At 40.1% G+C, this 16,759-nt stretch overlaps 1 protein-coding gene across 18 annotated transcripts in view; it reads left to right on the forward strand.

The window, feature by feature from the left end:
* Positions 1–16,759, forward strand: part of Cadps2 (calcium dependent secretion activator 2) — a 519,904-nt gene that overhangs the window by 210,264 nt on the left and 292,881 nt on the right. For all 18 annotated transcript variants that reach the window (XM_040728765.1, XM_040728767.1, XM_040728757.1 and 15 more), the window contains exon 4: positions 11,413–11,493. In XM_040728765.1, coding sequence (XP_040584699.1) covers positions 11,413–11,493 — 81 coding nt within the window. The remainder of the gene's footprint in view (positions 1–11,412; positions 11,494–16,759) is intronic.

The following is a 16,759-nucleotide window of genomic DNA, read 5'->3' on the forward strand; positions in this document are numbered from 1 at the left end:
TTTTCTGTAGTGATTGCTTGAGCATCACTACAAAAATCGCAAAGCAAAATTCCTGGCAGAAGCAACCCCAAGGGAACAACTAGCCAGAATCTTGGTTTCAGAAAGATCTGCCCATGGTCACTTAGCCCTGTGTAATTTGACAGAGCATCATAATGACAAAATGGCTGGTTCAGGAAAGTTGCTTGTTCCAAGGCAGCTCGGAAGCAGAGAGAATGAAAAGGGCCCTGGACAAGACACTCGCAAGGGTTCTTGTGACTTCCAGCTAAGTCCCACCTCCAAAGATTGTGTATCCTCCCAAAGCAGTGGCACCATCTGGGGCCAAGTGTTTATAACTTGAGGCTGTGAGTGACATTGCATCCTGAAACCAAAACAGAGCTCCTGTGTTTACTTCTCTATTGCCTGTAAAACTCTAGATCTGCTGGGCCTCACTGGAGTCTGTCCATACATCCTTTTTTTCTAGGCTCTGGACTCTATTTCGGGACTCTTTTCCATCCTACATATCTGCCTAGATGGAAACACTGAGTCACCAGCTTTCCTAGGAAGGAACAAAATGTAAATGTAAACTCCTGCAGGGGTGGGGGTTGTTTATGCTTGTCTGTCAGAGCTTTTATGTAAAGCACCCCATGGGTTCTAACTGTTGTTCTAACACAGCACTTTCTCTGCTCAAGCATTGTTCCAGCCTTCCATTGTAGGATAGCAATTGTCCAGAAGCAGGGCATCTCAGGGGATTTTTGGAATCACTTTGTTATTACATGCATTAAGATTCAAATATTATCTGCCTATGTAAAGATAATACATGAGATTGGATATGCAAATTTATAACTGTAATTAGACATAAGATTTGGGAATAGAGATTTTGGCAGTCATTAGGAGAACTTTAATTTTAAGCCATATCTTAAATCTTTCTTGTTTTAAACAAGAAAAAAATTAAATTCTTTCTTTTGCCCTAATCACCTTAGATAGTACAGAACAGGCTAGCTAATACCTTAGAAAGATCTTATAAAATGAAGAGCTGTGATCAATTCCTAAAACTTTGTATGAAGTAATTGAATGGCTCCTGTTGTTGTTAAACACTTAAAACGACATCATTTCCTATGTTAATGTGATGTTAGAACTCTGAGTTGAGCAACTTCAGGTGAAGGAAGACATGGTATTTCCACCTATGAATCATTTGTGGTTTTGAATTCACTGTACAGTTGTTTGTGGAGGTATGGTTCCAGAACCCCCTTCACATAGCAGAATATGTGAATGTTCCTTCTAGCTATAAAATAAAGTAGTGTAGACTTTGCATAAAACTTCTTGTACAGTCCTACATCCACAGAATGTCTGTATTCTGTAATGCTTAACTGTGTAACTGCCACACAAATAGTTGTCATGATTCGTTCCCTTAGATTTCGGCTTCACCTTGCTTTATCCTCATCATGTGAGTATCCTATCTCTCTATTCTTCAAGTCCAACGGAAATTCCACTTCCTCTACAAAGGCCTCTCTGCTCCTACCTCCATGCCTCCATGTCTTTTAGCTAAATGTTTCAAGAGGAACAAAAATATGAAGAATTGCAATTTTCTATCATAACCCCTAAACCTGTCACTTTCTACTATTCATCTCTCTTTGTATAAAGTACCTCCTTTACTGTATTTTAACAACCTGAACATAGGATGAATATTATTTTCCAATTCACTGTACAGTAATATATAATGTGTTTCCTGTTGTGTGCGTCTGTTCATATATAATGAAAAACAATGAACAGAAAGTATGTGTCACACAAAACGAAGGTGTGGAACAGTTGTGCTAAAACCCAGAGCTAAACAGGGAGATCAATAACCTGGTCCAAACCTTTATCAGTTGTGTGTCTATAGGAAAGTGGCTTAAGCCAACCTGTGATTCAGATTTTCATTACTAAAGGGAGACAATAATAAGACCTATTGTGTAGAAATGTTCTAATGCTAACTGAGCACATGTGTGCAAAAGTTAGAACAGTTACTGATATCAAATAATTGGTGGTTATATATAGTTTTTATTAGTCATGATGAAGTTGCAGTTCCTATCTTGAAAACTGAGTTTACATGCATTATTTTATTTAGTGGTGAACTTCCAACCCTAAGATGGTTAATTAAATATGGATTTAACCATTTCATCAAGTAAATATTATTAGCAAATTGTTTCTTGAAAATATTAGCTAATTACTTCTGTGCAAAAGATGAATTTTTGAAGATTTATTAACTTATTTTTCGTGTATGTGTGAGTGCATGCATACCCAGTACAAATGGAGGCCAGAAGGCATTGGATCTCCTGGAACTGGAGTTATAGGCAATTGTGAGCATCTTGATGTGGGTACTGGAAACAGAACTCAGATTCTCATGAAGACCAGCAAGTACATTTAACCACTGAGAAGATGAAATATTAATACAGATCTTAAAGAAAAATTTTGCAATGTATAAAAATTTACAAAGTTGTATCTGACATTTTAAGGGTTTGTGTACATGACTATATATACATCAATTCATATATACCTATAGAATGGTGTGTATATCCTCCAGGCTACAGAAATCTCATGGCTTTAATGTTTGAGGTTAAACTTCTTATGTTCTTGCCTTTGAACATTTTGATCCATTATTTAATATAGTTTAATTCAGTTCACATAGGGTAATTTTATATCTAATTAACTCATTCATCTTTTCCCTGTTTTACGTATTCAAAGGAAAGTGTGATTTGGGAAATGAATTCTTAAGACTCTTAGAACTGTTCTACAGGAATCTGTGGCAGAACTTCTATTTCTGAGTCAGATTTTTATGCATAATTTAAGAGGTAGATATAAGGGAGTTCTTTTAAAGGTTTGTATCTAACAGACGGAATGTTATCCAACTCTTTCATAGATAACATCATACAGGGAACACATTGCTCTCAAGAGTCAGGGAATAACTTCATTTCCTTATGTTCTTTTGTTGTGTGAAATTGCAAAATAGTTATTTTATAGTTGTTAGCTAATTTTTAATGATCAAAAGACAAGGAGCAGATTTTTAGTTTTGTTCCCATGGGATTGCTTCACAGGAAATAAATCAATGTGAAGAAGAAATTAGGATTCAAGAAACTTCCAAATAGGAGTGGAATTATTCTTTGTATTTGCATTAAAATTGAGTTGTTTGAATCCCACCATTAGAGATGGATGTGTTTCATTCCTGTCAGTAGGCTGAGGTAAAGTGGAAGAAAGCAAATGCTCTACATTTGGAGGAAGAGACCATAAGTACCTGAAAAGCTTAAGACAGTTGTGAAAAGTAGATCTTTGGATAGTGTGTTTGCACTGCTAAATAATGGTTTAGAAACTTTTCTCAGATATTTGGGGATTGATCTGGAAAACAAAAGTGAAGTTGAGGAGAAGAGCAGTCCCTCCAGGAGAAGTGAGCACAGCACACATAGTTTGGAGTATTGTGAATGTGCATGATTGATTTAAAATACGGAACAATTGTTGTAGCTAATGCAATTGTACAATAGGTTAGGATGGTAATAGTAGTTGGTACAAATCATTCAAGGGTCTAAATACTAGACTGATGTGTTAGGGCATCATTCCATATTTCTCACTTATGTAGTTTTTATTTCCATCCATATGCTTTCTCTCCCATGGCTTTCCCTTCCACTGAGATTACAGTATGATTAGCATTAGTAAGACTCATATTCAACTATGGATAGCCATTAAGGAGTTGGTGCTAAAGATCATTAATTTGAATTCATGCTAAGGTGCCGATAAGGAAACAACTTTTCTTCATATGGATTACTAGAGCTGGAACTCAAGAGATGGAGAAGCTCTGTGCCTCAATAAGAAATGACTGCAACAGACTGAACTATTCACAGCAGCCAACAACCAAGACACAAATACACAGGCTGAGACAATGGGGCACTGGGACACATAGCAAAGTGATTAGCTAAAGTCATCTGAGTAGAGACATGTTCTATTTCCATAATTTGTGATTTGAGTAATGGCAGAGAATGAATAGATGAGGTAAAATAATTTGACAATAATAAATCTTTTGATCACTATTTTGAGGTCATGTTAGAGAATTCATTTGTATAGTGGACGTCATCAAGTAAGCAATAAGTGTTATAAAACAGTATGGTAAAGCACAAAACACTGGGTAAACTGATTTTAGAGGAGCATTTTGTTTGCATCAGTTATTTCTTATGAATATGTGTTAACTGATTTGTAGATAAAATGTATGCAGTGCACCATTATGATTTAACCTCAAGGGAGATATCAGGCTCTATACTGTAGAGAGAAACCTTTTCCTTGCCAGCTGCTTTGGTTTTTCTCCACCAGTCGCCTGGGCTCTGCCACGTTGTAGTCCCCAAATAACACACAAGACGCTGTATTAATTCTGAAGCTGTTGGCCTTGCTTGTTTCTTACTGGCTAGCTCTGACTTAAGTATTTACTCCATAATTGTTAATGTAAGTATTTCTCTTACCGGAGAATAGGGTCAGGACTTCTTACCCCTATGGCAGCTACATGGTGACTCCCCGTGTTTCTCCTTCCCAGAGTCCTCCTTGACTCCTAGTCCCACCTATCTTGTTTCCCTATTGGCCAACAGTGCTTTATTGACATATACACAGGACTTCCCCATCACTATACAGTATAAATCATTGTTAATTTGTATTTTTCATACTGGTAAGAAAATTAACAAGATACAGTTAATTGCAAAGACATGCCATAATTGGAGTGGAAATTCAGAGAAATATGTCATTTTTTCCAGTGGGGGAAGAGGAACACACTGTGACAGGCTTAGCATATACAAAGATGTCACTATAGAGCAGCAGAACTATTAATCTTTCCTTGGTGGTCAACAAGATTAATATAAGGACAATCAGGCTGGTTGGCAATAGCAGTTTAATCACAGAAGACTTCCATTATGAACAATGCCATGAGGGACATTTTAGAGCATTAGAAGGACAATATCAGGGGCTATGTAAAGAATCTGTTGAGTGAAGCTTGGTAACATTATCTTCATACTGAATGCAGTGGTTTTCTTAGGCTGAAGAGATGGCTTTCTGTTTAAGCATGTTTGCCACTCTTGCAGAGGACCTGAGTTCAGTTCTCAGCGCCCACTCATATTGAGTGGCTCTCAGCTGCCTGTACCTCCAGCTCCAGAGGATCCAGTGTCCTCTGTGTGCACAAGCGTTCACATATGCACATAGCCATACAAAAACACATGTGCACATAATTAACAATATATCAAAAAGATAGTTTCTTCTAAACTCTCCCTGGGAAGGGGAAATAGATTTTGTGGGTGGACTGGGGTTGGGTGAGGATGGGAACATTAGGGGTCAGGTGGGGAAGAGTACTGATAGGGCAAAGAAGAAACCTGATGCAAGGGAAAGTCCAAGGAGTCTACAAGGATGACCCCAGCTAAGACTCCTAGCAATGGACATATGTAGTCTTAAATGGACATCTCCTGTGATGAGGCAAGAATTCCAGTGGAGGAACCTTCAACCTCCAGTCTGTCCTGCCCATGGCATGTGTTGGGGTAAGGGTGGCACAGATTGTGGGATTGATCCAGCCTGAAGCCCATGCCGCAAGAGTGAGCCCAGCCCGCCCCTCCCCGACACTGCCTAGAGTACCAGGACCCAGAAGCTGGATGGCCCAGAAAGCCAGGATAGAAACAAACACAATTGAAGAAAAAAATGTCAGTGTACTGATGCTATACTCATAGACTGCTGCCTTAGCCAATTGTTGTCAGAGCCTTCACCCAGCAACTGGTGGGAACAGATACAGAGACTCGCAGCCAAACATCAGGCTGAGCTTGGGGAATCCTGCTGAAGAGAGGGAGGAAGGATTGCATGAGCCAGAAGGGGGAAAGGACATCACAAGAAAACCCACAGAATCGACTAACCTGTATTCATAGGAGCACACAGAGAGACTGAACCAACAATCAACGAGCCTACATGAAACCAACCTTGTCCCTCTTCATATATGTGACATCTGTGTAGCCTGGCCTCGTGGGACTCCTAACAATGGGAGCAAGGGCTGTCTCTGACACTTGTTGGCTTTGGGGACCAGTATTCCTCATACTGAGTTGTCCTGCCTTAATACAAGAGGAGGTGCTAGGTCTTACTGCAACTTGATGTGCCATGGCCTTTTTTATAATATCCATGGGAAGCCTGCCCCTTTCTGAATAGAAATGGAGGAGTGAATGGAATGCAGGGGGAGGTAGGGAAAGGACTGGGAGAAGAAGAGCGAGATCAGATTTTTAAAAAATATTTTTTTTAATTTTTTCTTTAAAGTAATGTTCTATATATACAAGCCTACCCAGCACTTCTCAGAAGTATTTTTGTTCTCTGGGGCTTTTCTCCGCAGAACAAGAGAAAGTTTGAGCAATGACAATTTAGGGTTTGAGATCAGCATGCCAGACTTCTCCATTTTTAGTATTTCCACTTTCATAAATTCTTTCTGATCCCGGTAACAAAACAACTTTTTCATTGCAGAATTTCTCCAACACTTGTCATCTTTCTTGCAGTAGTTGTATTGTAGGTAAGCTATCGAACCCAAGCAGTTCTGTGAAGGAAAATATAATTTCTCTACAAAATCCTTGCTCACAACTTTAAATAGGGTAATGATTCCTAAAGGGTCAAGGTAAGAGTTCTCAGCCAGAAAATTCTGAATGGGGAAATAGTATTCCCATAGCAATGAAGGTGCGTAAAATCAAAGTACACTTCTTGACAGCATGTGTCGAGCTAGTGACAAACTTTGAAACTTGAAGTCAAAATGTCTGTGTGATATAAACAAGAGACATCACTGAGATGAGAGGGGATTTTGTGCATCTGTCATGGTCAGGGTTGAGTGACAGTTTTTAAAAGCCCTATCCCCAGTGCCGCCGAAGACATCTGTGCAGTAAGTGATCTTTTGTCACATAAAATATTGAAATCAAGAATTTGGAGGAGATGAAATTGCAACAGAGGGTGCACTGCTAAAATGGAGACTTGCCTGTGATCCTCTGCTGTAAGCCTTTGAGTCCGTATCTCTATATGCTATGACAACAGTATCTTAAAATGCCCACTTCTGTGGTTCATCTCTTCAGGCTTTTCTTTCTCCTGAATACCATACTCCCTTGTGTGGGTGCCAAATCATTTATTTAAGTTGTGCTGAGGATCCAAAGGACAAAGAAGTTATTAACCCTTTCACTCTGTGTGTGCACTTGTGTGTGTGTGTGTGTGTGTGTGTGTGTGTGTGTGTGTGTGTGTGTATGTGTGTACAGAGGCTGCGTGTCAGTTCTCAGTTCTCCTGCCAATCTCTGCCTAGTTTTTGAGATGTGGTCTCTTACTGAACCTGGTGCTCGCTACTTGGCTAAAGTAACTCTCCAGCCAAGGTGCGGACTTCTCTTGTCTCTGCCTGCCCTGTTCTGAGATGACAGATGTGTATCACTACATCCCACACCTGGCCTTCCGTGTATGTGCTGGAGGTCGGGACTGGGGTCTTCACACAGCACTTTACTCGCTGGGTTATCTCTTAATTATTTCTTATTTTAAGTATTTGTAGCTGGATTTGCAAAATGGGATACATTTAATGTAGGTCATATGTGTACACACACACATGCATAAATATACACACTATTCGTGCACAAAAGGAGATCTCGTGAAGTATGCCAAGTACACGTAGGCTGCCTAGGCTTCAACTAGATCTTGCTCTGCATGACTGTGGGTAGACCGGGCTTGAGCTGTTTAGGAAAGAGAGGGCAAAGACGATCCCTTTATTTGGAGCTTGAGGAATTGGGTAGATGGGACACCTCTTACAACATGGCATTTTGTGCTCAGCAAAAGGAGTCAAGGTAGATGATTCATCTCTTCTGGGATCATTAAATTCAATGTGCCGTTTCTTTATGTAAGTTTATGTTGCCGATTACCCTACCCGAACAACCCTTGGGGCAGGAGGTGAGAAGATACAGCACCAAAGACCCAGACACCAAGAGTCGGTGGGTAAAAGAGCAGGGTGCAGACTCGTTTGTTAAAGAAATGAAGCCTGGCTGGGCATTGGTGGCACACACCTTTAGTCCCAGCACTCGGGAGGCAGAGGCAGGTGGATCTCTGTAAGTTCGAGGCCAGTGTGATCTACAGAGAGAGTTCCAGGACAGCCTCCAAAGCCATAGGGAAACTCTGTCTCGAGAAAGAAAAAGAAAAGAAAGAAATTAAGCCTGACTTTACACCCCTCCCAAGGTCCTATTGGCTTAGGCAGCTGACTCTGCTTAATGTCCTTTTCTGTCATTGGTGTCTGTCTCTGGGTCAAGTGTCTCTCCCTCAGTGTCTCTGGGCTTTGAGGCAGGCTTCGGGCTTGGCTCAGGGAGGCAGGGCCTGCTGTGCGTGCCCATGCCAGCCGGCCTGGACATTGGGGACAGGGTGACTGCTAGACTGACCGCAGTTTCTCCTACAAGTTGAATTTTTAAGAAGACAGTTAACGGTAAGTCTGGATGTCCCATGGGATGCTGTACCAGAGATACGTACATCAGAGTTTTTAGTACGTGGTGCTAGTTTTGAACATGATGAGGCCACTCAGGCCCTTTCTGGTTGGAAAAAGGTCAAAGGCTTCAAACTCAAAGCTTGTGTATCAGTGTTACCCTCTCTGGGGAGCATCTCCTATTTTGTTATGTAAATTAAAATAAAATCCTCTTTGCCTTAACAGAATATATTTTTAAACATTGTGTAAGATGAAGTTCATCAGTATTAAAACTTACCATCTGGGGGTTGGGTAGAAGGGGAGAGGTGTGTTTATAATAGGATACCATGAGGGGTCAGAAATGCTCAGTGTCTCAACTCACTAAGTTAGGAATCCTGAGTTCTAAAGTGTTCATTTTGCAAAGAAGAGATGCAGGGCAGACGTTCTTGCCTTTGCCTCCCTCCTTAGACAAATGCGATTAAGGTATTGGTGTCTCTTGCAGAATAACCACACTAAATTGCAGAAATGAGTGGAACAACATTCCTTAAAAATTAAGTAAAACAGCTAGATGGTGGTGGCACATGCCTTTAATCCCAGCACTCCTAAGACAGAGGCAGAAACATCTGAGTTTGAGGCCAGCCTGGTCTAAAGAACAAACAGCTCAGGCTAACAGAGAAACCCTGTCCAGGAAAAAGAAAAATAAGTAAAACTATTAGTCTAAAGATGTATGCCTTTGATGAGGTAAAAACCATCCTGGTGAAATTTGAAGGATTTTGTGGCTTCTTCAAATGCTAATGTTTTGAGGGGAAAATCTATGACTCCTTTAGATGCAAATTGCCTTTTTATTGTATTTTTTTCTCCTATGGAAGAAACAAACAGCACTCACACTCAAAATCTATGGGATCCAATACTCTCTTTTGGCCTCCAGGAACACCTGTACACATTTATCAAGCTTTCACACAGGCACACACATACACATAAATATTTAAATTATCTTCAATAAAATATGGTTATATCCTTTGGTCTAGCTTCTTGATAATGAGGACAGGAAAGGAGAATAGATTGAAGTGAGAAGGAATTTACCATTTTTTAATTTTTTTTATTTTTTTTTATTTTCCAGTTTAAATTTAGATAAGAAACGAGATTGCTTCACAAGTCAGTTCCAGGTCCCTCTCCCATTCCCTCCCCTCCTCCCGTGCCCTCCCCCCATCCCCCCCTTATCCCCTCATTCCCCCAGGGAGGGTGAGGCCCTCCATGGGGGTGTCCATAGTCTGTCATTTCATATAGGGCAGGGCCTAGACCCTTCCCCAAGAGTTCAGGGTGAGAGTGCACCTCACGTTGTTCTATGGGAGTCCAAAGTCTGTGTGTATACTTGGGATGGGTACTGATCTGCTGCCCAAGGCTCAATAGATTCCCTAGGCCTCCTCACTGACACCCAGATTCAGGGGGTCTTGATCATTCCCATGCTGGATTCCCAGGCTGATGCCTGGGATTCAAGAGTTAACCTTTGTCAGGTCAGCTGTTTCTGGGGGTTAAACCAGCCCAGTCTTAATCCCTTTGATCATCAGTCCTCCCTCTCTGTTACTGGCTTTCTTGAGTTCAGCTCAGTACTTAACCAAGGGAGTCTGCCTCTTCTTCGATCAGCCACTAAATGAAGTTTCTGTTTCCCAGACTCTCTGGCCATAGGGTTGTAGGCTGGCACTCCCCAGATCTATGTCTAAAATCCATATATGAGAGAGTACATGCCATGTTTCTCTTTTTGTTACTGGGTTACCTCCCTCAGGATGGTTTCTTCTAGTGTCATCCATTTGCCTGCGAATCTCATGATTCCATTATTTTTTTCTGCTGAATAGTACTCCATTGTGTAAATATACCACATTTTCACTATCCACTCTTCGGGTGAGGGACATCTAGGTTGCTTCCAAGTTCTGGCTATTACAAATAACGCTGCTATGAACATAGTGGAACAGACTTCTTTGTTGTATGAATGGGCATCTTTTGGATATATGCCTAAGAGTGGAGTTGCTGGGTCTTGTGGTAGGTTTATTCCCATTTTTCTGAGGAATCTCCATACTGATTTCCAAAGTGGCTGAACCAGTTGGCACTCCCACCAGCAATGGAGGAGTGTCCCCCTTTCACCACATCCTCTCCAGCATAAATTGTCATTGGTGTTTTTGATTTTAGGAATTTACCATTTAATATCACATATTTAACATCTTAGGACGAACTGATAAAAGAAGATTGAGTAATTGGGAAGGGGGAGTAGCATGGAGACATTGTAGTGAAAGTTAAGAATGATTTCAATTAATAAATGAAAATAATTTTCCATATATGTTGGGGATTGCTGAAAGATGATTGCCTTTTTATTTATCTTTTATCAAATTTAAAACACTGCATGGAACTCTAATGTAATGTGTGTCTGTAGAAATGTGCAAGCATTTCTCGGCTGCGTGAGTGTCGTCACTAGAAAGGGCAATGCAGGTAGACTTAAATGGCAGAAAGTTGTCAGTCAAGTAGCTAGTACTTTTACTGTTTAGCATTAATACACACCAAAAAAATGAAGAGATACTTTAAACATGGGAAATAAGAAGTGAAATGTTAATCAACATCTTGTCATCCAAAAGAAAACAAAATAAGAAATTCATTAATGCTGCAGTGTTCAGGACTGACCTTCTTGAAGAGAAAATGGGATAAACAAATTTGATGATAAGTTGTGTCAACCTCAAGGAAACAAGGACTTCTTGTTTTAGGTTTGTTGCTAACACATTAGGCACAGGGTTATTATAGTAATTAGATTTCTTAATAAATGCAACTAGTGAATCTCACAAATTTAACATTTTGTGATTAAAACCCACTGAAATGTAATATAATTGGGCCACAGTAGAACTAGGCAGATAGGCAGGTAAGGGAATTTACTGAAGCTTTGTTAGTCACTCAATCTTGTTTTTATGCCACTGAGTTGCCATTTTACACACACGTGCATTTCTTTTCATTTTAAGCTGGATAATGCCGATGAGCAAGCAGCCCAGATCAGAAGAGAGCTTGATGGCCGCCTGCAGTTGGCAGAGAAAATGGCAAAGGTATGTTATGCAGGCTAATATGTTTCCTTGTCTGGATGTCTGTCCTCCAAAAGCATGCTTGACACAGACAGACATACCCATCATGAACTATGACTTGCTCTTCCATATTAATAACCTCTTAATCCCAAGTATTTGAATTCACATTTCCTAAATGGAGTACACTATCCTACCTAGAGTTTTCATGCTTACTATGTGATAACTTTTGTAATAGTTTAAAAGTATCTGATTTTTTTCTAACTGCTAACTAGATCTGCAAGTGTTTTAATGTTACATCAGGAAAAATAAAACCAGGGAGAAAAGTTTCCTTATAAGATCATATGAATTCCAAAATTCCCAGGACGCTGGCTGGCAAACAGTGGTGCCAACTAATATTTTATGGAATGATTGGCAGTCCAAAATATAATTTGAAATGTCTAAGATGGAGGAAGTATGTTTTCTATAATATTCCTTGTGATTTTTGCTTTCATAATCGCTATTTTTGAAAACTGAAATATATTTAAAACAAAAGCTGGGTTTGTCTTTAATAATTTGGGTATTTAGAGCGATACATCTTAACCATCAAAACTGTTCTTTGGTGTGAATTGACAGATTGATTTACTTCAATGATATAAAATATGTAATCCTTCACAATAGAATTTTGATGACACAGCTGTGCATTGCTCAGCACATAAGACTTCCTTCCTTCCCCTTCTGCTGAACAAAACTGAGTAGATGGTAGTTAGAGTGTCCTGCCCTCCCTCACTCCCTCTCTCCCTCCCTCCCTCTCTCCCTCCCTCCTTCCCTCCCTCCCTCCCTCTCTCCCTCCCTCTCCCCTGTGTGATCCTTCCTGCCTCCCTCTCTCTTTTCCTTTCTGTATCTTTCTCCTCTCTCTCTCTCCCTCTTTGTCCTCTCTCTTTTCTCCCTCCTCTCTCTTATCTGACATGTATATCAACATTCATGATCATTTACTACAGAATGAGTATATGTCTGTCCACTTAAGCCAAGACAGTGAATTTCCCCAGCACTGAGAATATGTTTCATATGCTGACTCCAAAGCTACATTGTGTACTTCTGCCAAGAAAAACAATATATTTGTGATTATATGATATTTTCAGAGTGCTAATACTCTGTCTAAATTTAAGGCTAGAGAACAGATTGAGATATTGGACAGAAAAAGAGAAAGACAAGCAGAGATTGGGTAATAGGGTTGGTAGTAGGTTGTGTGAAGCAAGGCAGATTTTAAAGGGAGAATATCCAGATGACCGGACCATATGGGATGCTGTGAATGAGAGGCTGGAGAGTGATGTTCATACATAGAGCAGGGTTGAAAGGACGTCTTTCTGCTCTCCTCTAGACACTGACAGAGGCACTGAACCATTCCAGAGGGTGCATTGTGTAATTCACAACACAGAAATCCAGAAATTGCAAGCTACCGGCAAATTTAGAGATAGAACAGTCTTATCAAAAATGCTAGCCTGTTTTGAACCTGGCTAGAAGGCTGGTTGCCTTTTTATAGGCCAAAGGCCAGGAAAGAATCCAGGGACAAGTCTAGATGAACCTTTACTGCTGCCTAATTATAAATTGGACCTGTTACTCCAGAGGCCTAGATGTATATGATTGTTATCCTGTTCAGTTTGCATGATGTTCTGGATGGTTACAAAGGAAAGTCTCAGGTGTGTTCTCAAGTTCATGTCTACAGAGAATGTATTTTTACAAGTCCTTTCCTGATCAACAATGACCAAGAAGGCTTCCCTTTGAGAGAGCCCATTGGTCTCAGTAGAGATGTGACTAATTGGGGAAAGTACTGGGAAGGAAGTGAAACGTGGGATTGGAAGTGTGAAATGCTTCGAAAGTACAAAGCATATTAGCAGAAATATGTCTATAGCATATAGAACAGGTTTCACTGTTCTCCACTTAGTCTGAGACTAAGACTTAAAAGACTAATTCATAAATGGAGAGGGACCTGGAATTGACATGTGAAGCACCTTGTTTCTAATTTAAATTTAAATTTACAAATAAATAATAAAAAAACAAAAAAAGACTAATTCCTCAACACGCTGACCTTGTTGATTGATGCTTTTTTCATTACCCTGTGAACCACAAGGGCTGGCAATAGCAAGGGTTCTATAGACAGAGCTGAGGCTTTGGAAAATTACTCATTTCATCCCCATCACAGTGGAATAAGTCAAAGGCCCTGCCCTGGGCTCTAGAAGCTAGCTGCTCCCTACCTTTTGCACTTATCTTAGTCTGATAAGTGCAGTCTATTGATTCGTTACCAGTTTGCAATCAAGAACACCCCCTTCCATACTTCATAAAGGAGTATAAACAATATAGTAACAGCAAAATCACAGAACAGAAATTTGTGTCAAGCAATTGGGATGTCGATTTTTATTATTTTAGCCAAGGAGGAAGTTAGGAAATGTTAACAAGGCTGAGAAAACCTATAGATAAGTCCATGTTTCCTTTTTAGATGTGCAGTAGTATACAAATTATTTAGTTTTTGATCTTCATATTTATTGCACAATATACTTACTGGACATACACTAGTATAAGCAAGAACTATCCTTGGTGCTTAGGATAAAGCCAGACAAAGTATAATTTCCTTGGACTAAAACAAGACAGAAATATTCGTACATCCCAAATACAGCTTATATTTTATTCGGGAAGGCCCATAATATGTGATAAAATGTTGTGTTGCTAAATTATGAAAGATAATTGTTACTACCAAGAAAACAGATCCATGGGGTTGGCTGTACAGGAAGAAGGGGGTGAATGGTCAGGTGACTAGGCTAGACCAGCTCTGAGAGCACCACTTTTCCTGTTACTCAAGCCACAAAAACTTGGCGTCGCATTTGACTTCTTTCTTTTTCTCATGCTTCATGCAAAACTTGTTAGGAAATCCTTTTGCCTCTACTTATTTTTTCAGACAGGATCTCACTTCAGCCAAGGGTAACCTCAGAGAGAAACCTGACCCTTCTGCCTCAGCTTCCTGAGTGCTGGGATTACGGACATGAGTCACCACCACACTCTCTGCTTGCTCCTACTTTTGAAATAGCTCTACTGTGTGGCAGTTGTTGCCATTTTTCCTCTTCTATTTGGGTTCAGTCATCACTGCTTTTCATCAGGGAAATTGTTCTATCGTTTTAGTTAGTGTATTACCGTCTACCCCTAACCGGCAAGAGAACAGCAAGCGATTCTCTGCAAAAGCCTTAAGAAAGTGCTGTGTCCATGAGTGTCAAATGTTGTTAAAGGTCTGTACAGTGTGCTGTGATTGGTTTACTGCCCAACTGATCTTAAGTACCACTGAGTTCTGGTGCTTGCTCAGTTCATTTTATCTATCATGACCCCTGGCTTTTCTTGCCCCAAGGTCTTTGCCCAGACCCAGTGTCCTCCTTACAGCTGCCTGTGGACACTCATGCCCTCTTGCATGTATTATTTGGTCTGTTCACATAGACAGAATGCACAGGAAGCCAGATAGATGGGGAGGAAGAAAAGCTATTATTTTCTACCTGTGTATATAGCAGCTTGGAAACTCAGTTAAGAGGCAGTGTAGCCTTAAGCCTGCACCTGCAGAGCAGGCCTGTAGAAGGGAGATTCACGCAGGTCTTCTAGGTTTGCGGTCTTGAAGCAGAATTGCTGGTCTCCAGGACAAATTAACTTCTCTTCTTAAGGTCTTTAAAAGCTTTCTGAATGGGGCCCACCCATATAGTCATTGTATACCTTTTACTGTGAAGTTGGGAGCAAACATTTAGTCACCCCACTAGGGGACTTGGTGACACACTAAAGGAAATACTCCGCTCAAGTCCAGCTTAGTGAACCAGTGAGTGTTATCTTTTTTTCCTCATAGGAGCATGGGCAAAAGGTTACTTACGATATTGCCTACATATATGTATGAATACTGGCACATGTAGCCCAACAGGTCATTGGATCCCTAGAACTAGAGTTAAAGACAGTTACATGGATGCTGGGAATCGAGCATCTGTCCTCTGCAAGAGCAGAAAGTGCTGTTACTCTCTCAGTCATCTCTGTAGCCCACATGGATGTCTTTTGAATGGCAGAATCTTTGCCAACTACACATTATCATCAGAAAGCCAGGGCAGGACTGAATTTATGGCATAATTGTGAGACTTGCCTTCACCCATGCAGAGTGTGTTTAAATAGAAAGGGAGAGAGACTATCAGTGAGATAGAGATAACTGAATTTGCTCAAATTTGCAAATACTTTCATTGCCTTTGGGACTACGTCTACATCCAGTAGTTCAAATGATACTATAACCCTAAAATTAATACAGATTGATTATCCCTTGTCCAAAGTGATTGGGGCCAGAAGTATTCCGGATTTGGAATTTTTCAGGTTTTAGTGTGTTTGTGTGTACATAGGAAGTCTCATCAGTAGGACCTTTGTCTAAACACAGAGTCTATTACATTGATACTTTATGCCTTCATTGAATAGGCTGAAGGTGTCTTTGTGAGGTATTTACATGGTACGCCTAAGTTTTGACTGTATATGTCATGTATCAGATATATGGCATCAGAGTGCTCAAAAAGCTTTGTATTTTGGAGCATTGCATACGTTGGTGTTAAAGGAACCTGGTCAGTCATGATAGACAAGGCAGAGATTTTTTAGCTTGGGGAGACTCACGAGCAGTGTGGGCCTGGCTAGAAAGTAAAGAGGAAAGTCGAGAGCATGTGAAACAGTGAGTTCCAACAACTGAGACCTTAGCAGAAGGCAAGCATTCGTGTTCTAACATTTATCATCATATTAGAGGCACTAGTGTGCCTTGGTGCCCACGGGGCCAGATTAGATTCACTTTTGGAGAAAACTCACAGTTTAACAACTTGAAAGTACCTTCTTGTCTAATCCCATTCACATAAATGATCAGATTTAACATATGTGCTGATCGGATATATGATCGACTCTTTGGTTTACAAGAGTCAACAGAAGCAGGGTTAAATGAAGTTGATGAAATATTTCCCATGAGTGTGAAATCTTTAAAAGAAGGCTTATGAGGACTTTTTTCATAAAATAAATTAAGGATACAATGTAATCAGCTCCCCACTAAACTGAAATAATAAATCGATTTTCATGATGCCGATCGGTTTCTTCTTTGAGAGATAATGATGAAGTGTGTTTAGCAACACCTAAATACAAATAGGTTTTCTTTCATGTGCTAATGCTTGTTTTCATAAAGCAACACCTTGGAATTTTGAAAAAAAATGGTGCATCTGAGCTTTCAAATATGTCACAAGTTTTCTTTTTTCACTCCTCTGTGAAGATAGAATTTTAA

Source organism: Mesocricetus auratus, unplaced genomic scaffold, assembly GCF_017639785.1.
Source record: "Mesocricetus auratus isolate SY011 unplaced genomic scaffold, BCM_Maur_2.0 Super-Scaffold_100019, whole genome shotgun sequence".
Classification (NCBI taxonomy): Eukaryota; Metazoa; Chordata; class Mammalia; order Rodentia; family Cricetidae; genus Mesocricetus; species Mesocricetus auratus.